General features: G+C 36.9%; 3 protein-coding genes across 3 annotated transcripts in view; all 3 read right to left on the reverse strand.

Moving 5' to 3' along the window:
• Positions 1 to 929: 929 nt before the first annotated feature.
• LOC140136402 (extracellular matrix protein 3-like) lies at positions 930 to 20805 on the reverse strand. The gene is made up of 13 exons (XM_072158127.1): positions 20634 to 20805; positions 18725 to 18829; positions 17783 to 18010; positions 16737 to 16852; positions 15109 to 15331; positions 13913 to 14017; positions 13246 to 13473; positions 10385 to 10480; positions 9900 to 10025; positions 8814 to 8895; positions 5945 to 6015; positions 3446 to 3591; positions 930 to 2506 (listed from the first exon to the last, which is right to left on the reverse strand). The coding sequence occupies exons 1-12, from the start codon at positions 20803 to 20805 to the stop codon at positions 3455 to 3457; spliced, it is 1689 nt and encodes a 562-aa protein (XP_072014228.1). The 3' UTR covers positions 930 to 2506; positions 3446 to 3454.
• Positions 20775 to 27568, reverse strand: LOC140135957 (uncharacterized). Its single transcript, XM_072157655.1, has 6 exons — positions 27483 to 27568; positions 24745 to 24999; positions 24113 to 24214; positions 23149 to 23384; positions 22586 to 22693; positions 20775 to 20864 (listed from the first exon to the last, which is right to left on the reverse strand). Exons 1-6 carry the CDS (start codon positions 27493 to 27495, stop codon positions 20862 to 20864), a joined length of 717 nt encoding a protein of 238 aa, XP_072013756.1. The 5' UTR covers positions 27496 to 27568; the 3' UTR covers positions 20775 to 20861.
• LOC140136403 (FRAS1-related extracellular matrix protein 2-like) overlaps positions 27486 to 27891 on the reverse strand; it is a 37503-nt gene continuing 37097 nt past the window's right edge. The window contains exon 19 of the mRNA XM_072158128.1: positions 27486 to 27581. The gene's annotated coding sequence lies outside the window, so the exon portion shown is untranslated. The remainder of the gene's footprint in view (positions 27582 to 27891) is intronic.

A 27891-nucleotide genomic window follows, 5' to 3' on the forward strand; every position in this document is an offset into this window, starting at 1 on the left:
CATTACATCACTTCCTCCTGGGGATTTCCAAGTTCCAAACATAGATCTAACTTTGTTTACAATAATTTGGGGTGAACTCCCAAATGACTTTACACACCATTATCTTGCACGTACAAGGGGGTTTCCCATCTCATGACATACCTTCAGCTTGTAAACAAAGTTAAATAATTAAATTAAATTACTGAGGCACATCACAAGAGCATGAAAATGAAAACTAGAAACACACTCGGATTTGAAATTATGTCAAAATTTATTTCGTTAAAAAAATATATTTATAAAACAACAAGTATTTATTGAAATCTCATATTTAGGCCTTAATTAAATTTTTGGGGATGTTAAAATTTAAGTTATATCAAAATTTTACCCTAAGAGCTGCGTATGGTTTTCATTTATGACTGCCCTACCTGAGATATTTTCATAATTTTTGTCTTGCTGGTTTTCATGGAAATTTTGGTATGGACAGGTTTAGTAAAATTCGTCCCTAGCGGATTTTTTTTGGACTCTACAAAAGGAGTCTATGCTTTTTATTGACCTGTTCATATTTTATGGTTCCCTTGAGAGCTGGCAATTTTCTGGACAAAATAACGAAAAGTTCTCAATATTGGAAGTCATGAATGAAAGTCTTGGGTTTTAGGGTGGTTAAGGTTCCGTGCAAAATTTAAGTCTGCAGTACGTACTTGATCTGGCGATAATTGAGTCGTTTTTGGTCCGATGTTGCACTTCATTTTATTCAATGTCCCATTTTGTTTTTATATTGTTAACTTCTCTGCTCGGAGTTAGACCACAGATTTATAGTTACGCAATATGGGTGGTGGCAGCGCTCGGGAGCTGTGGCATGACTTCCACCGGTATTCAGTTAGGGCGTTAGTGTTTGTGATTTCATTGGGCTGTACGATTGGTGAATTACGTTTTTTGGGGTAGCGTTAATAATTTCCAATTCTCTTGGGGCTGGAAAACTTCTCGAGGCCTGTAGCGGTAGTAACGCTACGTGGTGTTTATTTTATTTTTAATGTTAGGGAAAGACGCCATTTTGATTTTAGTTGGGACCCAGAATAAGATTGTGGTGTACTTCATCGGATTTGAAGCGATTTACGTGGCCAGATTTGGTACTGATCTGCAGACAAACAATTTTGTAGGGGACTTAGATATAAATTTAAATGGGGGTTTCATTAGTGCAAATATAGTGCAATTCATTTTATAAAATTTCGCTGCATAAAAAATGTCTTCAGTGCAATATTCAGACATTCATAAATTATCTGTTTTCCATTAAAATAAAATGTGCAATATTTTAAAATGAGATTTTGATGCTTGTAAAATGAAAGGAAAGCACAGGAATATAAATTAAAATGATTTTTGCCATTATTTCTTGTTTCATCTTGATTTTGATTTGTTGTTGATTAAGGTGATTGTCATCTATAGGCCACAAAATTTCCCTGTCCTCTTTAAATTGTGAGGGACTTGTTCATTTTATTTCATCCGTTCCCTTTTTGTCGGCCACGCTACCCACGGCCAGGGAATGTATCGGACTTCGTCGCAAGTCCGACTTTTAACCAAATTTCCCAAACCCCTGTGTCACAAACGCGTGCGCATGGATAAAAGCATCATAAGCATCACACAAGCAAGCAAGCAAAGCGTATATACAAAGCAGGCGTCGCACTAATAGAAGAAAGCGCTGCGCACAAAAGGGAAAATCTGAAAATCTATACTAAATACAATAGGTAAGCGTATACGTGTGTACATAAAAAAAAGCGTCGCGCAATCGTGTAAACCGCGAGAAATTATATAAAGGAAGCGCTGAAGAAAATAATTAGCCTTTACTAAGTAAAATCTTATTTTAATAAGATTTTAAAATAGCTATTAATTCCGGCTATTAATAGGCCAACATTGTCAGCTTAAGAACCTGACGTTGCTGCTTTGGGATATGGAAGATAAAGATCATGTCTTCTGTAAGAGTGTACAGATTTCAACTGGTATAGCCCATTACAAAAAAAAATCTAGTGCTACAGTAATGCAAGAAAGATGTATTTACTATGGCTGCTTCATGTTGGATTTTGAAATTATACACTGGCCTCAAAAAGAAACTTATAATTTTTCACAAGGTCATATCTTAAAATGCTCTCCATAAAAAATGAACAAACATTGCCCACAGTATTGCTTCAATACTCTACTCTAAACACATGTCAGTAACCAAACAGTTGTCCAACTGACACAACAGAAAAATGCACTGACATGGAACACCTTTCTGGACCAAAATTCACATCCCAACAGATTTCTATTGTTGGGTTCCAATTATTCGCCTGTGAATGTGGTCCCGGAAGCTGTTCCACGTCAATGCATTTATGACACTATTTTGTAGACATTGAAAACCAATGGCGAAGTTGAAAATGTTATATAGGCCGTCACCACATGGTCATTTCATAATCTATTACACAATTGCGCTGCCAAGTGCTTGGTCGTCTCCTGATGAACCCTCATAATTCAGCTGCGAGTTTGCCAAATCCAAAACCTGTGAAATAAGCCAGGAATAAGAATGTTAATACTTAACATAAATCATTCAATTCTGAAAAGGCAATTGTTAGAGGGTGCCAAAATCTTGGGAAAAAGAAACCAATAAGTAAATTTGATCAGGCTGGGAATCGAAACCGGTACCCCGGCATTCTAAAAAGTATTTATACCACTAGATTACCGACGGATGAGCTGGATCATGGACAGATTGCGATATAAAGCTTTAAGGAATAAATCGCATTAAGTTATCTGTATTATAGAAACACCGATTGTGACGTCATATTGAATTGTGAAGACCACCCATATGAGATCATTAGGTTACACCATGCATGTAGCGGTGAAGAGCATTGGGCTATTCCACATCAAATCCACACATCCCCTATTGAAGACATGAGATAATCTCCACACAGGGGTGTAGGCCTATATTTCATGGAGTCACCCATTCAGGTAACCACAGCGGAAGATTAAGCCACCGAACGAAACTCAAGATGTGAAAAGTTGTGGTCTAAACTTGCCATTTAGTCCTACTCTGTAGCCTATTGTAAGGTGAATTAGGTGGCCTAGGGGGAAATCAGACCATAATTGTAAGACTATTAAATCATGTGCTCAAGGTGACAATTTATAGTCCTATTCATGTTATCCTCTTGACATCTTCCTGGGAAACAATAAATAGCAATATGTGGCTTTAACGTCAAAGGGAGCAAATTAATTCAAACTGGAATAGCCATTACATGTCATTATGAATAATTATTTTCATCACAAATGTCCACATACATAAATGATCTAACAGCCTGTGAACAATCGTCATTGCGCATTTTCAACTAGTAGTCTTGGGCACAGACTGCATGTGGGTATCGTCAATTGACGTGGTTTCGGTTTCTTATGCAATGGCTTTCTGGAATTACCGAAATGTTCCGCTAATTAGAGGATATATACTTACCGTTGTTCGCTATGGGTTTGTATCATATCTCTGGTTGGTCATTCTGGAGAAATATAAGCAGCACTGACATGCCAGAAGAAGACTAAGTATAGCCACCAGGCCCGCCACTGCGATAGCACCTATTTCTCCTGCAGAAAGGGTCCCATCTGAAAACAAGATTTGGTCAATGATGTTCAAATCCATCTACACTAATACTAATTTATAATATGAATCATTTAATTGCATAGTTATTTACTTAATAATTTATATCTATATTTTATTTTTTGTGAACATTGAGCGCGCTATTGATTGCAAAAGCAGACAATGGTGGTAGGTTGTAAAACATGACTTCAAATGCGGCAACACCCAATTATTATGCAAGAGAGCCGAGGTGCGTTTTTCTTCATTTTTTGCCCCGTTACAGACAATATATTTCTCAGTGCATGAAAATACACAATTTTAGATTAAAATTGAATGGGAAAAAACCAATCTTCCGAGACTGGGTCTCAATCTTGTAACGCGAGCATATCAACCATAATACATGTAGTTTGATCAGCTCGCAATAGGCGGGTAATGTTTATAGGCTTTTCAGCCTAGATAATCTACTTTCAATTTATATAGTTCTTTTTTTGAGAATAAAATGTCTAGGTCTTTTTATTATATCAAGGATCATTAATGTATTTTGTATAATTTAATCATTCTGCCCATAATTCTTATTTATGCAGTACTATATTGTATTACTATTCTTTGTATTCATTGTATCAATGACAATTTAAAATGTAGTCTGCTAAGCATGCATTATTATGTTATTGTATTTATTTATATAAATACTGATATAACTGTTACTAATTTATTGTATTGATACAGGGTGTCCCAAAAAAAAGAGGCCCCTCATTGCGCCCTCTTTTTCTCCTATTTCTGAAAAGTTGATCAAATATATTTTGGTATGTAAAGAAACCCTGAGTCATTAGCTTTAATAAACCAAAACAGTTATATCAATCGGCTCACAACTTTTGCAGATATGCTCTTTTAAAGAAATGTACCCGTTTTTCACTCTGTCCACGGAGAAGGGTTGGCTACTTCAAAGATTGAAAAGGAGTACACATACCATGCATGAATATCAAACATTCCTCAATGATAACTTTATAAAATAACTTTATTTATGGAACGGGGTTTACCAGTGGGTTTATGGGCAATGGATTTTGTTAATAGTGTCATTAATTTGTGGGTAAAATAGATGCCGAATGGGACTTCTTTTGTTATACCTTTCAATTACTTACTTTTTCTTGGTTATTTTTGCCTTTTTGTTTTATTATGTTTCTTACTTTCTTACTTCGTTGTTTTTTTATTTACAACATCAGTCATTTATCTTTTTAGGATAAAGGGTAGCCCTAAAAGGCTGTTTGGTTTGTCTTTGGTTCTTCTGAAGTGAGTTTACTGTGCTGCTCTGCCCTCTACCTGGTTGCCTCCTTGGCGAATACAGGTTTCAGCTCTGGTCCTCATTGCATCAATTGCGTTATGTACCATCCTTGTGCGCCGGATACTTGCGAATGCATTCAGTAATACGTTTTCGAAGATCTTGGATTTTGCCACAAAGGAAAAAAATCAAGTGGTGTGAGGTCTGGTGATCGTGCAGGCCACTCCACAGCATGAGCCATCCCAACCACTCTGTTTGCTATCCGTGGACAGAGTGAAAAACGGTACTTTTATTCAAAAGGACATATCTTCAAAAGTTGTGAGCCGATTGAAATAATTGTTTTGGTTTATTAAAGCTGACGATTAAAGGTTTCTTTACATACCAAAATATGTTTAATCAACTTTTCAGAAATAGGAGAAAAAGAGGGCGCAATGAGGGCCCTTTATGGGGGGGGGGACACCATATATATAATTATACCATTAATTCTTGCCTCATATTTCGTAATAATTTTGTCTATTCATTATATCAATGGTCATTCATATGTTTTGTATAATTGTGTATTGCTTAATCTTGCTAAATTATTAATCATGCAGTATTATATTGTATTATTATTATTATTATTATTATTATTATTATTATTATTATTATTATTATTATTATTATCATTATTAGTGTTATTATTATTATTATTATTATTATTATTATTATTATTATCATTACTGCCATTTAAAATGTATTCTGCTTAAGCATGCATTATTATGTTATTGTATTGACTTACATTATATTGATTTAATCGTAACTACTTGATTATACTATTGATTCCTGATTGTATTTAATATTCTTGATTCATATATTTCGTATTACTTTGATGAGTTTTATGTATCACATGCATTTTGATGATTGATGAAAATAAATTAGCCCGTCAATCATACATCATTGTACATATCCTTGATTTTATTTATTGGATTTTCTTCCATTTAGTAATTGTGGGTAGGCCTTTATCATTTGTAAATATGCAAAGCTTAAAATAAACAGCGTCTTCAATGTTCTCATTAACCAAACACCGGTGCCATAAATCCTAGAAATAAAAGTCAATGGTTTACCTCTATTAGTTGGAGTTGGATTGTCAAACTCATATACGTCACAAGTTTGTCCAGAATAACCAATCGCACATCTGAAAGATTCACACAATAATCATTCATTAATCCTTGCGCACTTAGTTTACTTTTAACAATTACACAGGATATATTAAGCTGAATTTATACTCAATCGCTTTTGCAGAATTCCGAAGAAATCTCACGCGTGCTCAGTGTTTACTTTCGTTTTCAGAGCATCAAGCCGATTATACAAATCACCAAGGCAAAAACGACGTCGCTTTTGCAAGTTGAAGAAATCTCAACTTTCGAGTGATATCGTTCTTGACACGTAAATGCATCAACCAATCATTTCGTATCAACTGGATCTATCATTTTGCTAATTAATTTACCTTACTCGATTATTAACTTTCGTTGATGAATTAATTCAAAACAATATTGACACCAATGGATGTTCTAAAAATGTATTTTGTGGTATTTGGAATATTTTAATTGTCGTCTGCAATCGTCTGCAGCAGTGAAAAGTATAAATGCAAAAGCTACTAGCGATTCAGCTATATTATAGGGGCAAGGAATCCAATTACTTCACTGAAATTTCAGAGATTCAAGACAGTGGTTCATTATATGTTAAGAAATGAGGTACATTCTAGCGTTACCTCTTTTCTTATAATAAATAACGCATCGCTTGTCTTGAGTCACGGAAATTCCAGTGTAGTAACTGGATTCCTTGTCCCTATAATATACAAAACTTTTGTTACCATTGTGTAATCATTTTTTGAGAAAAATGCAAAATTAGTCACGGATTTTTCAAGGGGTGTAGTACCACCTTCACATTTTCATCTTCTATTACAGCCAAATAGATGTTAGTTTAAGAGGTCGGTCACCTACCTTATACGGTATTTTGTGGGGCCTGAAAGCGACACAGACACACACAATCTGAGGAATATCCTTCTGATATCAAATAATTTTGAATTTTGAAATTAGCGATATAATAAAAATTTTATGGCAAATGTTTATTTTTTCAATACGAAAGGTCAAACATTTCAAATAATGGAATGCTTTTCATCCCAGCTACCAATTTACTTGAGGATTATCAACTATCAAAAATAAAATTTTTAATAATTTGTCATTAAATTTGTATTATATCGCGAATTTCAACAAATCAAAATTATTTGATATCAGAAGGATATTTCTCGTATTCAGAATGCAACTTGGTGTATCTGATGTGCTCTCAGATCCCACAAAAATAACGTCGCTATCCGAGCCTTTAAAATCAGTCATTTGGCTAAACTTTAGCATACCCCAAAATAAGTAAGACTCTCAATTTTGACAAATACATAATAATTACATTTTATAGGAACTACACGACTGCACAAGTATTACACTGATGTTGATGTAAGACCACATGAAGGCTCGGCCTATATTAACAACCTGTTTCTGTGTCAACCTAATTTGACAGGCAGAATACCGCATGGGAACTCAAGTTGTGAAATGAAAGTATGACCTGGCCTATATGAACACTGGGAACAACCTGTTTTTGTGTCTACCTAAGGGGCTGTGCAATAATTATGAGTCCTGGGGAGGGTAATATTGGGGGGGCAAGAAATTTTGGCGAGCGAAGGGGGGGTCAAGCAATTTTGGCAAGCTGAGAGGGGGAAAGCGATTTTTGGCACGCATTCATAGGGTGCCTTTTTAATAAAACGCTCTAAAAAGGCTTGTCCTTTCCAGCCATAAACCCGCTCATTGAAGATTAAACCGATATATGCAGTACTAAACCATTATATAGTAATCTATTGTCCAATGCAAATTTATTACCACCTGATAATATTGATCCAATGAGCGACCGAATTGTCCGCTACGGACGACTAATCCAATCGATAATTATGCGGAGCTCCACTGACCAAGTTTTGGGGTATTTTTCACTGGTTTGCAGCTGTTTACTGTCATTTACTCATCAAGGCGGATCACCGTTATTATAAGGACTATGCCAATTATTTAAAGATTGACATGTAGAGAATAAGCCATAATTGATTGACAGAAAGTACTAAATTTGTACCTATGACGGTTTTATGACACCAATCTTCCAAACACGACCAAAAAAATGGCTGCCCGGTGAAGCAAAATGTGCATTGGAATAACACGGCGAGTTTGGATAGATGGTAGGATTTCTTTTTAATAAAAATGTATGTTCCCCCTTTATTAAAGCTTGTACCGGGTTGAAGATTCAGATATTTGGAAAAGAATGAGTAATTGAAACATAGAGCAAGTACTAAAATCATAGCTTTTATACTTTTTGATATATGATGCTAACTAGTTCATCCCGTATAGCTACAACACTGCGCTACCAGTAGGGTTCAATTGCCTATTGTGAGTGCCCCTGTGTTGTGTCCATACATGTAGTTAACAATAACTGCATGATGATTAGCAGGTAGAATACTACAAGGGGGTGAACTCAAAATATGAAGTGAAAAATTTTGAATAATAATAATTTTGAACTTTGAATAAGGCAGAGGTACCGTAATGGATAACCCAATTCAATCTATAGAGGGGCAATTTTTCACGGAAGTCACGATGAATACCCAATTCACCGTTTCGGTAAATCCCATAAGCCTTTGCGAGTACACCTGAGGATTCGTCATTTGACGCCACGCCGACTTGCATATGTTCGATAAACGGTGTGCGCATCGGCGGAGATCGGCGTGACGTCAAATGACGAGGTCTTAGGTGTACTCGCAAAGGCTTATGGGATTTACCGAAAGGGTGAATTACGATAATAGTACACAAATACATGTCGATTTTTTGACACTATATTGGGAAACTGTTCAAAGTCCGGTTTTACAAACGAAAGGGATAATTTTTTAACAAAATATATACTTACACGCATGAATATCCAGAGGCAGAGGTTGTTGAATCAACACAGACACCACCATTGAGACAGTAATCAAGAGGACAGCCAACATCTATCAGAAATGGTGTAAATTATTAGGTTATAAGTAAAGAATGCACAAAAAGTAACGCAGCTGTTATAAATAAACACACTGTATACAACCAACTTCTGCAGAACACATCAAAATAACATGTCACTAAGAAGGTCATAGGTGCTGGCCTTGTCCTATTGTATTTGTTCGTTTGTGTATGGAGAGCTTCTTTTTTCCTGTTTAGGAGGGGGAGAATTTTATTTCAATTTTACATACGTCAAAATATTTTTTGAATTTAGTTCAAATGAACGCTCAAAAAATGATGAAAAATCTATGTAATTTTTACATAAAACCCCGAAAAAGTCCCGCCCCTTTCCAGCGAAAATACAGCTTATTTAGCCAATGTGAACATGGGGTCATAGCCAGAAATATTTTCCTATCATATTCGTTCGTTCGTCGGATTTTTGACGAAGTGACCAGCTCTAATGACGTCACTATGTAAACAACATAGAGGTATAAATAATTAATTAGGTAAACCCAAATATGGAAACCTCCAAAACTATGCAAATTAGGTGTTCGACGAATCAGAATACGATCAGCCCACCTCCAAAATTATGCAAATGAGTTGAGGCGGTTACGTGAACATGTTCACTAATGCGACTCTTGTGTATACCGACCTCTGTGGTATAAATACACTCATTGACATACCTAATAAATATTCATACCAGGGATTAATTGATCCCGGGGTGCGGAAATTTGATTATTCGCAAACCACCGGGATTCGATATCGATTTGCGTTGTAAATGAACACGTAAATATGTAAGTGGCAGGGGGTTGAGGGTACCCTGAACAACCATGGTCACAGTTGAAGATGCCGCTAAAGCCTTTGTGAATGAAACTGAAGCTACGTCAATGTTGATGCGCACTCAGATACTGCGCACACTGTGCACGCTAGACGTAAAGGTGACGATCTGAGCATCGACGGTGACGTAGTCCCGGTTTCTTTGCAAAATATTTTGGGAATGACAACAAACATGAACACCTACCTATACAAGTACCTCCAGTCAACTGAAATCTCGGATTTCTACATTCGCAGTGGTAACTTCCGTTAGTATTTACGCAGGTAAGTAGCGGGTCCGTGCAATCATTAGGGAGGGTGCATTCGTCAACATCTAATAATCAAAAATAGTAAAAAGGAGATGATTAGAGAGAAATCAGCCACTATAAGAGAATAGATAAATAAATAAGTATAAGAAAAGCTTTGCAATTACACACAATACCTTTACAGTGTAGTTAAAGCAGCACTTCCATTTAATTTAAATTCGTGATCGTTTCATTTCACTTCGTGATTTACAGCCTCATCTTCCCAACGTTCTACAATAAAGTTGAGATTTTCATGATCAAAAACATAACACTCCGTGCATAGAATAGTAAGGTGATGCCTTCCATAGGGGTGTTTGGATTTCAACTGAAATAGCCCGATGTGTAAGCAATTACCTCTATAGAGCCGTAAAACATGTCAATATCTTACCATTCTCACAATTGGTGCCAGTGAACTGTTTTGGGCATAAACATTCGTCAGGATTAATACATATTCCACCATTCTGACATGGTCTGTCACACTCAACTGTAAAGGAAAACCAAATGACATGCATTTTGTTAAGAATATAATCTGTGTTCGTGTCCTCGGCAAACCTAAGCTTCCGGGCTTAATGTACCAAATTTAAATGAGATAGCAGCGATATGTCTCTCACCTGTTTGGGTAGGGTGTCGTTAGGAGGCCTACAACCAGGGCTAAAAAAATATTTATTTCCCGTAAAGATTAGCCAAATTTCACTCTAAGAGAACAACATTTCTCATAATTTCTTTTGTATTTTTCCCTATAACAAGCTTCTTGGAGTGCAAATTTTTTTCCAGGACTGCCTACAATAGTTACTCCCGACATTATGGTACCAAGATTGGTATAGAGATTTCTTGTAATTGGTCCTTCTAGCCGTTGGTGGCGTTTTAGCTCGGATAACTGCAATCAGGCCGGAATTAGCTCGATATAAACTTTTGTATAAACTATAGAGGGCGTTGTGAATGGTAACACTAAAAGTAGTAGTGCTTCTGAAACGGCTGTCTATAACTATGACTGGGATGCTGAAGAAAACAGTGATGACTCTCAGGCTGAGTCTACATTCCTTGAAGTGGACATTCCAAACAATACATCCACGCCTGAAAAACAATCAAATGATACCGAAAATAACCCAAAACCCACACCCTCTTCTCGTTATTCTTCATTCCGGTCTACACATTCTGGCCGAGGGCGCGGACATACCAGAAAAGATGAAAGTCGAGCATTTGGAAACAAGATCAACCGAGTCACGAACTATATGGGTGGCAGCACTTCGTCTTGGCCTGCTTTTGATGACGCCTCAACGAATGATGATATTGGAAAAAAGAGGTCAAGAGTGTCACCTGGACAACTAGAATTACGCGGTTCGTAATTCAGGTGGTCCCCACACAAAGGTGTGTAAATAACAAAGGTTTGTGAATAAAAGCAATACGGTATGCAATATGCAAATAAGCTCATTAACATTCATAAATATGCAAATAACATGCCAGAGAACTAAACAGCACATTAGGCCACTGTATCCAATCACCAAACCAAGTTAGAAGTTGATCGGTTATTGCCTTTAAGCTGCAGAATGGATCAATGAAAATGTAGGCAATATATGCAAATAAGCTCATTAATATTCATAAATATGCAAATAATATGACACAAAACTATACAGCATCAGGCTACCACATCATATCCCCATACCAAGTTTGAAGTTTGAGGTACAGCGTTGGAGCTGCAGAGTAGAGTGTCACCAGGACAATAAGGGCAGAAAACAAAAACAAAAAAGGCAATGAAAAGTTTGAAAAGCGTTAACTAATCATGATGTGTAACTCGAAAAAAATCTATAAAAAATACCTTGATGGATAAAGTAAAATATATTGCGTTAAATGTTTGAGGTATTAGAGATAAAACAAAAACATAGGCCGTTTTTAAATGGATAAATAACCATAAACCAAACACCTGTTTCTTGTCCGACACATATTTCTGATTCGTGATATAGTTGATAATGTTAATACGGATTGGACCGGTTTCTGTTACCATTCTTACGGAATTAAACATGCTAAGGGCGCAAGTCTTGGCGTCTCTATCCTAGTAAAAAACAATGTACCGTTCACATTTCTAGATGAAGAAAACTAGTTGTTAATTGTGACATAGGTGGAACTAAATTGTCACCGATTTCAATATATGCACCAATAGTAAAAACGAGAGGGTAAATTTCTTTGCTGATGTTAAATGTTGTCTTAATAATATTGAATTGTATAATATTATAATGGGTGGAGACCTTAACACAGTGGTTGACAAACATCTTCATAAAAAAGGGGTCTCCCTGCGGAGACATATTCAAGTAAATCTTTAACAGAATCGATTCAAAGACTCATACTTTCCATTCGACGTCGAAAATTTAAATCGAAAATTAAATCGATTTTTCGCTCATTTTTATTATCAATTCATTTTAAGTCGCTGGTAACCAGTATTTCAAAAAAGGAGGTAGCTTTAAATTTGTTGACGTAAAATTCATAACATATTTCTACGATGTACGTATATTCGATGTATGAATCAGGTCTAACATGCTGAATCGATTCTGTAAACAAACTAGGAGCTTTATACATGTTATATATTGTTGTTGCTTCAAATCAATCCAAATCGAGCAATTTATTATATAAATCTTACAAAAAGCCGAATAAAAACAATCTATAATATCGAATTGATTAATTGAATTAAACAATTCATCGAGTGGCCATGGGCAGCGCCATTAGACATGTTAAAAGACTACCAAGTGACAGGTGATGGACCGTACACACACAAAAGAATAGGCACTTTTTTGATAATTTTCATCAAGGTTACTCAAAACTTACCTAGCTAATTTATTATCCAGCAGGGGTCTCTGTCTTTTTAATATGTTATGAAAAACTTAATTTAAAAAATATTTACTGACGGAAATAAAAATCCATCGACGGATAGTCTTGTTATGCTCTCAAAAACTTGAGAAATCCAAAATTTTGGTCTAAAACTTGGCCAAGGTTACTGCTGTCCCATTCAAAAGTACAGGAAGACCACCCACAGCGTTGAGGTCAACTTTCTAGACTTCCTGTCTACTGGCAGTAATGGCTACTACCCATTGTTTAATTCGAATTAATCAATTCGATATTATAGACTGAAAAATAAGGGATTGTCAAGGCTTACTGCAGTAAATTAGCTTATTTTTTTCTTTCTTTATCCTTCCTTCTCCGGGTCCTTCTCTCCCTAACCCTTCCCTCTCAGAAACACAACAAAACATTTCAACCTACCATCATCACTGATGATCGTGACAACGGCCAGGCTCGGAACAGAAAGTTCATCTACAACGGAACTTGTCAAAAGTACATTGAAATGTTCAGTTAGTTCATAGTTCCCGTCGTCTGTGATGGTGACGTCAACTTTCGCTGCAGATTGGTCGATACTGAAGGGCACGGTGAGTGATCTGATATTGGTGAAGTCCTGACCGGAGAGGGCAGTATCTCTCTCTGTAGTAAACTCTGAAAAATGAACGGTCATTTTTGGTTCATGATTTCGTTCCGGGTTTTGGTTATAGCAAGGTAGCGGGTTAGAGGAAGCTGCTTAGAGCGGTCATCTTGGATTTCAAAATGGCCGCCATTTTTACTATATTTTGCCCTAACTTTGAGCTCCTAGATATTTTTATCTAGTTTTTAAAAATTACTAAAAAAAACCTGTTTTTTTATTTTCTCCAAAATTAGCATTTTGGCCCAAATTGGACCTCACAGATGAATTTATCAAGTCATTTCCATTCTAAAAATGTATACTATTTTATATTCTTTAGACTAATAATTTAGCAGTTATGAGGTCCGAAAGTTTCCATAATTCCAGGGTTCGGACCAACCTTAACAAGACTACGATAAAGTAATGGTTAACGTTGTATACCAAACTTTACGTTATTCTTATGGAAAGCAGTATTACCTATGGAAGTGGCCCTGCCTTTGTAGCCCTTCCTTATCACCTCAATTGTAACCTTCCTTTCTTCTTCAACGACTGTGTACGCAGACTCGGCAAAACAATAAGTTACTGTAATAAAGAAGAATTTGTTAATTTATATCATTACAATACAACAAGAACATGGAGATTTTTTTCGCATTTTTTTTGTACAAGCTGTTAAAAATACTTAAATAACATTATTAAAGAAATAAATAAACAAGTTAATAAATAAATGAATGAATATATAAATATAAATAAATAAATCTCAATCAGCACAAAAGCAGTTGCATTAAAGCCTTTCTGACCACCAACCATATTTGAAAACCTGATTTCAAACCTCACAGTCCTCATTCTCAATCACTACAACAGCAGTTGCATAATAGCCTTTCTGACCACCAAGCATGTTGAAAACCTGATTTCAAACTCACCGTCCTCATTCTCAATCAGCACGAAAGCAGTTGCACGGTAGCCTTTCTGACCACTCACCGTGCTCATTCTCAATCAACACAACAGTGGCATGGTAGTCTATCTGACCACCAAGCATATTTGAAAACCTGATTTCAAACCTCACCGTCCTCATTCTCAATCAGCACAAAAGCAGTTGCACGGTAGCCTTTCTGACCACCAAGCATATTGAAACCTGATTTCAAAACTCACCGTCCTCATTCTCAATCAGCACAAAAGCAGTTGCACGGTAGCCTTTCTGACCACCAAGCATATTGAAACCTGATTTCAAAACTCACCGTCCTCATTCTCAATCAACACAACAGCTCAGTGGCATGATAGCCTATCTGACCACCAACCATATTTGAAAACCTGATTTCAAACCTCACCGTCCTCATTCTCAATCAGCACAAAAGCAGTTGCACGGTAGCCTTTCTGACCACCAAGCATATTGAAAACCTGATTTCAAAACTCACCGTCCTCATTCTCAATCAGCACAAAAGCAGTTGCACGGTAGCCTTTCTGACCACCAAGCATATTGAAAACCTGATTTCAAAACTCACCGTCCTCATTCTCAATCAGCACAAAAGCAGTTGCACGGTAGCCTTTCTGACCACCAAGCATATTGAAAACCTGATTTCAAAACTCACCGTCCTCATTCTCAATCAGCACAAAAGCAGTTGCACGGTAGCCTTTCTGACCCCCAAGCATATTGAAAACCTGATTTCAAAACTCACCGTCCTCATTCTCAATCAACACAACAGCAGTGGCTGGGTAGCCTATCTGACCACCAAGCATGTTTGAGAACCTGATTTCAAAACTCTCCGTTTGCTCTACGATGTCATCATTACGAATAGGTACTTCGAAAGTGACTGACGTTTCTCCAACACCAAAGACAATAGTACGTGTCACGTCAGTAAAGTCCACGTTTTCTTCGGCACTTAAACCTACAGTTGTAACCTTTGTTGATAAAACGTTTTATAGAAAATATTCAAATGTCGGGTTATAGAAATGGTATATATAGGGAATAAAACGTTTTAATAAATATACCGCTACACAATTTTTGTTTTGGAAAACTTGCTTAAAGGTTCTGGAATGAGGGTTTTAAGCGTTTAGACAGTATTTTTTTGGGACATGAGAGCACATCAGACATATCGAATTGCATTCTGAATACGAAGAATGTCTTTCTGATATCAAATAATTATCATTTTTTGAAATTCATGATATAATACAAATTTTATGACAAATTATTAAAATTTGAGATTTTTCACATTGTTGATATATAACGGTCCTCGAAGTAAATTTTTATAAATCTAATGATATATTCTTAAAGTGTATGTAGCTAGAAGGAAAAGCCGACGATCAATTGAAAATTTTGATCTTTCATATTGAAGATATGAATTTTTTTCTCAAAAAGACTTAATTTTTTTGGTGTTTTGGGGGAAAAAATCTTCAATACGAAAGGTCAAAATTTTCAATTGATCGTCGGCTTTTTATCCCACCTACATACACTTTAAGTTTAAATCATCAGATTTATAAAGTTTACTTCGAGTACTATTAAATATCAAAAATATCAATTTTTAATCATTTGCCATAAAATGTGTATTACATTGCGAATTTCAAAAAATCAAAATTATTTGATATCAGAAGGACATTCTTTGTATTCAAAATGCAATTTGATATGTCTGATGTGCTCTAATGTCCCACAATAAATACTGTCCAAACGTTCATACCCCATCCCTTAAGTAAATTCTAACAAAAATTTAGTATCAATAAAATATAACGTTAACATTAGCAGGACCAAATTTTTCGATCGAATTAAAATTCAGGTCTGAAATTTATGGTATCAGAAAACCTGGTGAACCTCATATTATGATTAAATGGGCGGTTGTCCTTAAAAATTTGACGTCAACATTACCGAATAGAATTATGGGTTAAGTAAACACGTGATGGAACTATAATAGTTTGAAATAGCAATCGGTTGGTTTGGAATTTAGAAATGGTTGAACCCGGGACTTCCAATTGCACTTGGAAGAACTTGTAATTGACCGTCTATGCAGAAAGGGAGAAGAAATTTCAGCTTTCTGCATTAAAGGAAGTGTCCGGCAATCACAACATCATGTCTTATATGTTAGAAAAATAAGTATAAAGCACGAATCACATGGTTTTTTTTAAAACAAAGTGATATTAACCATAAAAACGAATAAAAACAGCCATCTCTCAACACGCGATATTCCAAATTCCCGCGCCGAAATTGTCTAGAGCAATTTGAGTTTTACGAATCGTACCTTTTATTTTTGGCGTCAAAACTAAATCTAGCGAGTGAGACATGCAGGAAGAAAAAAAAGCAAATTGACATCTCTACAATATAGTTACCAATTTGTGCTTCTTTCTCGATGTAGGCACCCCTCTTGACAGTTATCATGGCCATTTCTGTATCTTCAAGCACGTGATAGATGTCATCTCCAAAAGATATTAAACCTGCAAAAAAGTAATACTCTGCTTTAGATAAACATTATTTAGGTAAACAACTAAACGGCACAGCTGTTTAACACGAATATCTATGCCTGTGACCCACCTCCCTTGCTCACTCAGGGCCCCCGGGTCAGGGCCACATGAAGCTGTTTTATTCACTGGGTTTTGGCCTTTTGTTTTAAAATTAAAGTGCCTTCAAATTCCATAATATTCATTCTATTACCCTCACACCCCCTTATTCAAATTCGCGCACTGTGATTTGTTAAAACACATCACGTGAGAGCACCACTAATAATGGGTCAAGCGCCGTAGCACATTTCACATTTTACGCATAGCATTACGCTTAGTTATGCGTACCAATATTGCAACGATACCTGCTGTCACTTACGCGTAGGCGCTCCACTTTGAATGGCTTATTTTCGTATGATACAAGAACATATTGCACTCGATAGAAAAACATTGCACTCGTCTTCGACTCGTGCAATGTATTTAGGAAATGTTTAGGAAATCACCTCAAACCCCAATAAATTTGATAATAACAGAACAATGTTACATAAAGTCCAAAATTGTGTTCCCACAAAGCTCAAATTCATGCCTCCTTAAATTCGCCATAATGTTAACTCATGGAAAGCACATTTTCTGCCAAACAATAATATTTTACACCATCTCCCGAAACACCTCAATTAATATTTAGCCCTATTTAGTTTTGGCAGTTCGTAATGTCAAGCCTGAATATTATATTATATTATATTATATTATATTATATTATATTTATATATTATATGATCAACTTTTCACCGTTGTCCTATGAAATCTCACATTCCTGCAATATGGCACCTGCAGTTGTTCAGACTTTAAGTACATACAATTGAATCGTAACGTCACTCCATGCACTCTCCCTTCCCATTGTTATTTCTATTCCCTGATTCCACTTACAATCATCATCCTTAATATTAACTCTGGCACATCTGATTACACCTAACTCTCCTTGCGTAGGATTGCTGAGACTGAAACGAAACCACTCGTTACCCTCTACGATCTTATCATTCAGTATGCCGAGAGTGACTGGTTGAGACTTATCACCCGCGTCAAATGAAACCAATGTATTTGTTTGTGCGGTGTAGTCCAGACCGCTAACTGCACAGACATCACTGGTGCTCAGCTCTGTAATAACAACATAATATTTGATAGGGGCTACAGGTGTTTGGTTTTTTGACTGAATCTAAGTTGAAGGTAAAATGAAATAGTTCATTACATTCTAAGACTGTAAACATGAGTTTTCAGGGATTATTAGTGGATCTTTGTGATTTTGGCCGCCATCTTGGATTTAAGGACAAAATTGAGGTGGCTCCTGGGCTAATTTTACTTCTTTTGTCCAATGTAGCATACATGCCAAGTATGGTTTTGGTATGAAAAGGCAATAGTTTTTTCTTGGTATAGACTTACATTAAAGGCCCATTCAGTGATTTGCTCATCCGGACGATCGTAAAAATCATCAAAATTCAGATTTTGGTATCTTTGTCGTTGTCATAAATGTGCTAACACAGCCTGCTGGTAGTCACAGCCGAAAGCCATGTATTTAAGACTAAATCAGACATTTACATGAATCTGTAATTTATATACTGACAGTATATAAATTAGCCACGTGTATTTGAATGGGGCTTCAACTTCGTCAATACTGCTGTTTTCTTGGGTTTTTGCCAAATATTTCATTTCAAAAATACCAAATGACAATTTGAATGACTTATCCTTCACTTTTAAGCAATTTATAAACAATTTCAATCACTGAATGGGACTTATTCAATTTTATTTTAAAAGATCGTACATAACATGACTTTAACTACAAAGCTTTGCTGCATGGGATACAGTCATACTTACGAACAGTTCCAGCTCGGCCAGTATATCCAAAACGTAATATATTGATTGTGAGGATTAGAGTTGATTCTGTCGAATGATAGATAGCCTTCTCTATCGAATAGTATGCTGTAAAATATGATGAAGTACATTGAAGTAGAAAAGTAATTATTTTCAGAATAATCCATTTACTTTCTTCGCTTTTCTCACCTTATCTGTGTTCACGTCGACTTTCCTGGACTTTGCGTGCCTTTTTTCACCCTACCCAGACTTTCTTGCATAAAATGGGTACTTTCTGGATTTTGTTGGTTTATATTATAGCCATCCCAGCAAACACAAAACGTTTTCGACATCATTCGCGAAAGGTTACAAAATGTTACCAGAGAAATCGTTTAAATGTCGGGTTACGTAAAGGGTATATAAGAGGCATAAAACATTTTCCTAACATTCAAAATCATTTTTTGATAACTTACTGCAAATATTCTAACATAATGTTACCACTTAAAAGTGTTCCCGATATATTTGGCAAAAATTGTTTGCAAAAACTATTTCCCAATAACATTTTGAAAACATTTTAAAAATAGTGTTGTAGTGTGTTTTCATACAAACTTTTTATACCGTTTTCATAACCTTTATATAACCCGATAATTAAAGTTATTAAAATGTTTTTACCAAAACCAAAACCCAAAATATAACCTGTTTAAAACGTTTTGTGTTTGCTGGGATTATTAATTATGGTTCATAATAGGTTTGTGTAACGGAAACCTTCCACGAAACAAAATACTTCTTCCCTTTCTACACTCAACATGACCATATATACTAGTACATGTAAATGAGATGCGTTAGAAAATAGATGTAGGCTGATTTGCCTCATGCGTAAGTAAAAACACAAAGAGCGATTATTGTGGGGGATTTAGGGTACGGCACGGGACCCTTTTTAAGGCAGCCCGTGGAGGGACAGTGATGAGACACCCCTCCCCTTTCCGTAGACTTGGGGGGCAGTGCCCTGGGCAAGCACTAGGTACCACTAATTAGCCTCCCTAGCCAGGGTTATGGCGAAGACCAACGGTGGATCTAGCGAGCCAGCATCAGTAGTTAGCATCGGTAGTGAAGGAGGATGAGTTACCACCTCCAAAGTCAACGGCAGTCCACTGGCGGATAAACAGAGGAGACGGGAAATGCTGGTCATCCTTAGTCCACCCTTTAGAAGGCTACAGTATTAGCCTAGAGGTAGAGGGTGGTCATGTAGTTTGGTGTGCTAGGCTATCTGTCGGAAGTTTGTAAGATCATGAGCTTTCTCATTTATCCTCTATCCCACTCATTGTGGCCCTAAACGCGCAGACACCACAGTGGGTGCATAGCGTGTCGTGGTTCGGAGAGTCACGTAAAATGGTGGTCCCGTGTACCAGACGAGCAATATCTGGACATGTAAAAGTTGCAGGCCTTTTCGTAAAAAGCAGGGGATCAGCCCGGGCCTGTTGTCTGTCACACTTAGCATTGAGGTCAACTTGCGCCACCCTTAGGGGCTTGGCAGCCTATCGACCAGTGGCGCGCTTTGACGGATGATACAATGTCATGTATTGTATTGTATTGTATTGTATTGTATTGTATCAAGTTTAATGTTTCAGGGACATTTGGAAATATTGACCGTCTATGTAGAGAGGGTGGCTTACGATATTATAATAATATTGGGTTATATCATGGGATCGTAATAAGCAGCCTACGGGCCAGATTCATCCTGCGGACCAATGGTGTTTGGCCCTCGTGCAGTCCTTAAATATACAGTCAACAAAAAAACACAATGTGTATTTGGCCCTCAGACACAGATTTTTGAAATCAGCTTGACCATGTAGCCCTCCATAGCCCGCGAGCAAATAACTGAATTCTTACGTCCCTTAAAGTTTTATAGAGGCATCCACGGTGATACACTCACCATCATCGTCAAAAATCATAGCAGTTGCTTTATAGAGATCTCCAAGTGCTTCGCCCGTAGCAGGACTACTAAGTGTCATCACCAAAACCTCTTCCTCTTCTACGATATCATCTGGTAGGATGGTCAGGGGTACATTAACCATCTCCACCCCAGCGCCAAAAGCCACGGTCATAGTAGTGAGGGCTGTATAATCGCTGTCTGCTTCGGCGGTTCTATCTTGAGTCGAGATTACTGGATGTGATTGCAAAGGTTTTGTTGCGTTAATAAAAGTTGTTGCCGACAAAAATGGACACTGTTCTTCTGATGTTATAATATTCCCCTCGTGTGTGGGACTGGAATAATTGGGACGAGCTAGATTGTAATTTTAAGTAAAAACCCCTTTCTTGTGATTTAATATTTGAAGCTAAATCCAACTTAAATATCAATATTTTTACATGTGTCATCGAAAAAAAAACATTGAGAGGCTCAAGCATATTTGCATTGAATTCCTGTTTAAAATTTGGACGATCCCCACAAAAATCCTGTGAAATAATATTGAAGTTGACCATTTCAGACACCAATTTGTTACATACAAATGAGTGAGGTCAGAATCGCAAAATGCTTAGCGACACGCTACTATCCACATGTACATCAAAATAATTTTCTCTCAACAACGAAAGCGCAGGGCAGTTTAATTCAGCACTTTGATTATATTCCCCTAACAGCTCCCTTACAACTGGGTTGGTTGAAGCTTTTACGGCAAGGCACCATGCCCTTACACAAGTCAGCTCTGCAAAGATTTGAACCCACCACCTTGAGCCATACCTCGCAATATTTATGAGTTGAATCTTAATCTTTTCTTTGATTACAGGACTACAGGCTGAGTCAAAAAGAAGTAAACTCATGTATGAGGGGCTGTAACTCGAGAACTGCAAGGAATCTGCTAAAAATAAAAATACCACTGGAAAGAAAAAATTCTACACGTCTAAATAAATAAAAGAATTGTTGCAATTGCTTACAGCAAACTACAGTTATACTCATTTGAATACAACCACACATTTTTGTAGCTGCACACTGCTGATTGATTTTCATCCATTTCAATTTCGACGAATCAGCAAAGTGCTAACAGGATTTATTTTTGAAAAGACAACTTTTGCTTTTAATTAGTATTCAACAAAGTCCATGACGGTACTATAGTTTGTAGGGATACCAATTCAAGTCTTTACGAACGATCCGGCAGAAGCTTGATTGGGGACTGTTGGGTAAATAGGATTGAGCTGATCTTTGGTCTTGCTGTAACGCATGTCTAACTCTAGCAATGTTCCCTTGTGATCTAGCCTTTCGTGGTCTGCCTGAAGCTTCCGGCTATCTGTTCCTTAGTGTCCCATGCACATTGAGCTTGTTCACATTCTTATATACTGCTCCCTTACATAAATCCCGGTTAGCTGTAGGAAATTGGAGACGAAAAAGACGTTGAACTACAGTGGGACTCTTAGTTTCATGATACTTCATCGACAGACACGTGCGCTCCCGTGCGGTAAATTGTGGTGCCATGTTGTCATTTGGCCCGTTTTTATTATAATGTAGTGCAATGAGGTAAAATTCATACTGAAAAGAGCCCTTTAACATGTAGTTATTATTGATCGAAACCACACCTGCCACAGAACTTTATTTGCATTTGAATATCGCGCCTTACCAATTAATATAATAATAGGTAGACCCCTACTTGGGAAGTGAAACCGTGTGCAGCTACAAAAATGGGTGGTTGTATTCAAATGAGTATAACTTGAGTTTGCTGTGAGCAATTGCAACAATTTGTTCTTTTATTTAGACGTGTAGAATTTTCTCTTTCCAGTGGTATTTTCATTTTTAGCAGATTCCTTACAGATCTTGAGTTACAGCCCCTCAAACATGAGTTTACTTCTTTTTGACTCAGCCTGTATTTGAAACATATAATAGTTTGCCATCCTTACCCACGCTTCCTGCCAACGTGACGTCGCCAAACCGTCGTATGGCGATATTGACACTTGTTGCGTACTCCCATACGGTATATTTTGCGCAGTCGAAGTTGTACCAAGTAGCTACATAAAGGATATAAGAATGGGTGAAGACATAAGCAATAACCAGCTTAAGTTGTTGCGAGTTTTTTCAACACTAAACATTCGGCTGATTATTCTGAAAGACTCTGACACTATAATTATCACAAACTATACCGACCCACACCCGCCTATTGTTACAATGTACTTAGGACATTTTACCCATCCGATATACACAAAGTAACCCGCCACTTGTGGTGCCCTTTTGTGCCTTTGCCTTCCATTACTTCCTAGTATTCCAACTGAACAATACGTGGCAGACACAACAAGGACAACACGTTCTCGGGAAACGTCGAACATGTCGAAAAAACATATTGCCCCATACGCTTAACATTATTAATGTCCTCCGAGTGTTTAATAATGCCGTGATGTGAGGACGTGTTCGATATTACCGATTGTTTGAAGACTTTAAAAAAAAAGACTAAAATCAACAGACTTACGATCGCGAATGATGACGGTAGAGGCGCTTGGAGAGTGAACTGTCCCGTAGTAGAGGACCCTGCATCAACTGTTATAGCAAAATCGAAATCCTCCCAATGTTCAATAGTGTTACTGTTATCAATTGTAAATCTTTTCGTGGACGTAACGTCTAATGCATTGAATGTAATCGTAGTACCGTCGGCAGGGGGATCATAGTCGTTGGCTTCTGTTGCTCGACCATCAGTAGTTGCGAGGGCTGTGAAGAATGGAAATACAAATTGTTTAGGCTTCAACATTAAAAAAAAAAATTTACACTATTAAAAGGACATTGCGTGATCCACAGCCCATCCCTCCACTTTTCTCAAAAATTTTGTATACCACTGGAAACCTCTGAGTACATAATGTTTATGAAAAAATATTCTTGCAGATTAATTCATCTATCAAAAATATCGTCAAATTGGATTACGTTCTGGTGTACCAGAACGAAATCAGTGGCCAATGAGCAGTGTAATACACATAATCATGCATAGCTTGCAAACGCAAAATCGGAATAGCTCAGAACCAACTGTAATTTTGAGAATAAGCCTTTTCCGTAGATATCAACTGAAAATGTCATAAAAAAAGAGGATGCTAGGATTACGAATTCTCCTTTAAGAGCTATCTTAAGAACAACTTAACTAATACTGGGCTTGTTTGCAGTTATTTGAAATGTATTATTCATGTTATATGGCCCATCCAGATGGGGAATTCCTTACATATGATAACATTGTTCAGCCCAGCGTTCCAGAAACTGACTGTTGCTTGATCAAATACTAACTGTAGCTAGGTAACAGTCGTCAGTTGTGCTAGAAGTATTTTGGTCGGAATAAGGTTGAATGAGTTTTACCATTTTCAAATATTGGTAAAAAATATACGTATTGTTTAAATGTGTTTGCGTAGTTATGGAAAGTAATGAGTAGCTCATGAGATGTCAATGTAACTTACTGAGTGTGTCTACCCGTCCAAGAAAACCACCTCGGTGGAAGATAACATCAAGAAAATCGCCTTCATCAATTATATACTGCCTCTCTTCAATCCAGAAGTAAGCTGTTAAAAAAAACGGTGTTTTTAAAAATATCAAAGAAGCAAAGATGCCCACTATACAAATGCTAGACGAGAAGATAGCCCCACTGCCTTTGCACCCCAGGAGTAAACCAACCCAACATTTTTAGGTTGCTTAGACCTAGATGGTCCCAAAGCACATTGAAGACGTTCCCAAAATTGAAAAGTGACCGTAAGCGCAGTAGGGGTAAATAAAAGGTCAACACACGTTTGAGTTCGACGAATTTCGATATTCAATCACTTCACGCACAGATTCTAGGCTCCACGTGACTATGATCACGCCTAATGAATATTTAATACTAGCCGATTACGTATTGAGAGCTTGTTACATGTCATGCTTGATGACGTGGCTGACATGATGTGATGGAGAAGATTTTAGCCAATCAAAATGGAGCTAAAAGGGCTTGTAATGTTATCATTGGCAGACGGGTGGAGAGCGAGCGGGCCAAATTGATGGCGGAGGAGACGATACAAAACCTTGATTTGAATAAATTAGAAAATTAGAAAAGACTGACCTGTGCGATCAAATATAAATACAGTGGATGGGTCGGGGTCTATAACCACACCACACATGGCAGTGGTCCCAGTCAGTGTTAGACTTAATGTAAAGTCCTCGGTATCTTCTATTATTGCATCCGCCTCGATTAGAATAGGATTGCTGTCACCGGAAGTAGCTAAAGCGGTAAAGGTTATGGTCGCGTCGACTGGTAAATCGTAGTCAGCAGGATCAGTGGCGGGGGATAATCCAGTACCATCTGCAGCAATTAAAGCTAACAAAACAGAAAACGATTATCATAAACACGATAAACATGAGCTAAAACATCAGCCTATAATGCATCCAACATAAGAAATACGCACATACATTTAAAGCCATATTGTTATAGTAGGGATGACCATCAAAATTTCATGTTGCCCCTATTGCTACTTTTGAATTATGAATTTTCAAAGTTTCCCATTCTGACCGGTCATTGGAGCGAAATAAAATGACAAAGTCCAAAAATAGCAATGGGAGCAAAATTGGTAAAAGCATATATTTACCTTTTTATATTTCTTTATTTTAATATGCAAACATGAAACAAGCATATTGTGAAAGTATCAAAGGGGTTTCTAATGAAATGGCACTTTACTAGTCAATAGCATAAATTATTTCTTCAATTTCTGCCAAAAATCATCCAAAATGGCCGAAATGGCACAAAATCAAAATTCCAGGTGAACTTTACTTTCACAACCAAAAGTTTCAATGTTATTGGGTTTAATATGCATCAAATAGTAAAAACAATTACAAATCCGCAGTCATGGGTGCATAATTCCACAAAATCACCAAAATCCATACTAAGCTGTAAAAAATTCATCAATTTATATCATATTGTGTATGTTTCAGGCTGCATAATATTTTACAACTAACATTATATAAAATCTCCAGTATTTTTATCGTAAATCAAATGTCTGCGAAAATCATTAAATTCAAACCAAAAAAAAAGGCAGATTAATGTGACTCAATTGCATAAATATGCATGATATGCATATCAAGTCTGAATAAAATATTAAAATCCAATTTTATAGTGTTTATACAGTGCAACAGAACATAAATGCCCTAAATTTAAAAGCTATATAATTCATGAACAATATACACTACACATAAAAAAAATACTACTACAAGGGATTGTCAACATAGGGATCCAAACAATCAAGTACCAACATGCACAGCTTTGTCCTTTAACAAAATGTTATCAAACCTCTACTGAGATTGGCAGCTGCATAAGGTATCTCTTTGATAGCACTGTAGGACCTGGTCACTCCGTAATGCTACAGGGAGCAAAGTACTTTAACAATGGAGTGAAAGACTCATTATTGATTAGACGCGTATTTTAAAAGTACAGCTCCTATGCATGTATAGCAGCAAGTCAGTGTAGATGGTATAAATATAAGAACAAGTTTAGGGTTGAGATGAAGATGAAAAATACATCAAATGAGCACGAAACTTCACATTTATGTTCAAAAAGGTGTCTATTTAACATGACTCGAAAGGTATGGAAATCCCAAAGGAAAGCTGGGGATTTAATCATTTGTAACTCGATATCTACTTGTCCATTTTTAACCTTTTTACAGAGGGTATGATAGAGGTAATAATGGCAACTCTACCAAATTACAGCTCAGTAGGTCAAGGTTTTCACCTGATCTTATTGATCTGATTATTTTGTGCCATTCTGAGCAGTGCTGTACTTGACCACTGGTAATTAAGCGCACTGTGGCGATGGACCAATTTTGACTCACACTTACAGGAAAACCAAATAAGTTATGTTGCTGTAATTTGCAGGATAGTTACAAAACATAATTTACAGAAAAATTATGAAAAATAAAAGAATGAGCTCAATTTAGAAATGTCTGTGCAAGCAGTGCACAGTTGAGCTCCCTGTATGTCTATGGGACTGTTCTAATCAAGTTGATGATTCTTACAGGAAAACCAAATAATTACACTTACAGGAAAACCAAATAAGTTATGTTGCTGTAATTTGCAGGATAGTTACAAAACATAATTTACAGAAAAATTATGAAAAATAAAAGAATGAGCTCAATTTGAGCTGAAATGTCTGTGCCAGCAGTGCACAGTTGAGCTCCCTGCATGTCTATGGGAGTGTTCTAATCAAGGTGATTAGATGGTTCATTGGTCATGCCTAGTTATAGCTTTGTATTTTTTCAACAAAATGTTAGCTTTTACTGTCAGATATGTCCCCTTTTCATTTTAAGCCGAACAACTGAGGCAATTAGTAAAGAAAATTGGAATTTAATTCCAGCACTGATGTCCCCAATGCGTGTCATTCCGTCGGTCGTGCAGAGGTCGGTCCTTTGATGTGTTATGACCATCCCATACGACATGATGTACGTAAAGTGTATGAATGTTATGAACATCGCGTGTATGCGTTCAACTAATATTTCGATTGTGTTATTAAAAATGTCGGATTTTGTCACAAATACAGCATCTATATAAAGACATTATCGATTTTTGCAGGTTATGTCACTTATTAATGTACATTACTATCATGCTTAGCAAACTTGAGGGTGTCCTGCTCACCAAATGTTACAATATGGCTTTAAAACAAAGGCACACATTTTAGAAACTGAAACAATTCTTGCACAAACAAGACACCCCCACTTAATCAACTCACTCCACACCCACACCCACCCACCTTACTCCCTGGCATCACCCCCCCCACACACACACACACACACACACACACACCCAGTAACTTACTGACAACGTCCATTGCATCAATATATCCCTTCCTATGGGCGGTAACAACCAAATTATTCCCCTCGTGGGCTATGTATTGGGCTTCTAACCAAAAGATGGCTGTAAAGAAATAAAGGATATTGAAAAACGTATTACTTACAATGAACAATGTAACTATATCATTTATCAACATTACAGCTAGGTTGATGTTTTCGATATTTTGTCGGTTCTACAGTTTGTCCACTCTGAAGTACAAAGTGACAACGCTCAGCGTATACAGCGGGTAAACAGTGCGCAGTTATGCGTCTCTGCTGCATGTATGCGTGCCTTCAAAGCCGCACAATGTGCGTCCGGCGTCGCTACTTTGTACTTCAGAGTAGACTGACTATAAAACAGGAGTGACGGGTTGACGTGTAACGTCATTGCCTAG

Source organism: Amphiura filiformis, chromosome 16 (genome assembly GCF_039555335.1).
Source record: "Amphiura filiformis chromosome 16, Afil_fr2py, whole genome shotgun sequence".
Taxonomy (NCBI): domain Eukaryota; kingdom Metazoa; phylum Echinodermata; class Ophiuroidea; order Amphilepidida; family Amphiuridae; genus Amphiura; species Amphiura filiformis.

Coding starts and splice junctions, on each gene's coding strand:
- LOC140136402 (XM_072158127.1), bottom strand. CDS start 20,805: ATGACCGTGGCTTTTGGCGCTGGGGTGGAGATGGTTAATGTACCCCTG. Junction 8,896..9,899: donor GACTGGAGGTACTTGTATAG/GTAGGTGTTCAT, acceptor CATTTCTGATAG/ATGTTGGCTGTCCTCTTGAT. Junction 6,016..8,813: donor GCCTCTGGATATTCATGCGT/GTAAGTATATAT, acceptor TGAATCTTTCAG/ATGTGCGATTGGTTATTCTG.
- LOC140135957 (XM_072157655.1), bottom strand. Junction 24,215..24,744: donor ATTTATATTTGATCGCACAG/GTCAGTCTTTTC, acceptor TTTTTTTAACAG/CTTACTTCTGGATTGAAGAG. Junction 22,694..23,148: donor TACCGTCATCATTCGCGATC/GTAAGTCTGTTG, acceptor TCCTTTATGTAG/CTACTTGGTACAACTTCGAC.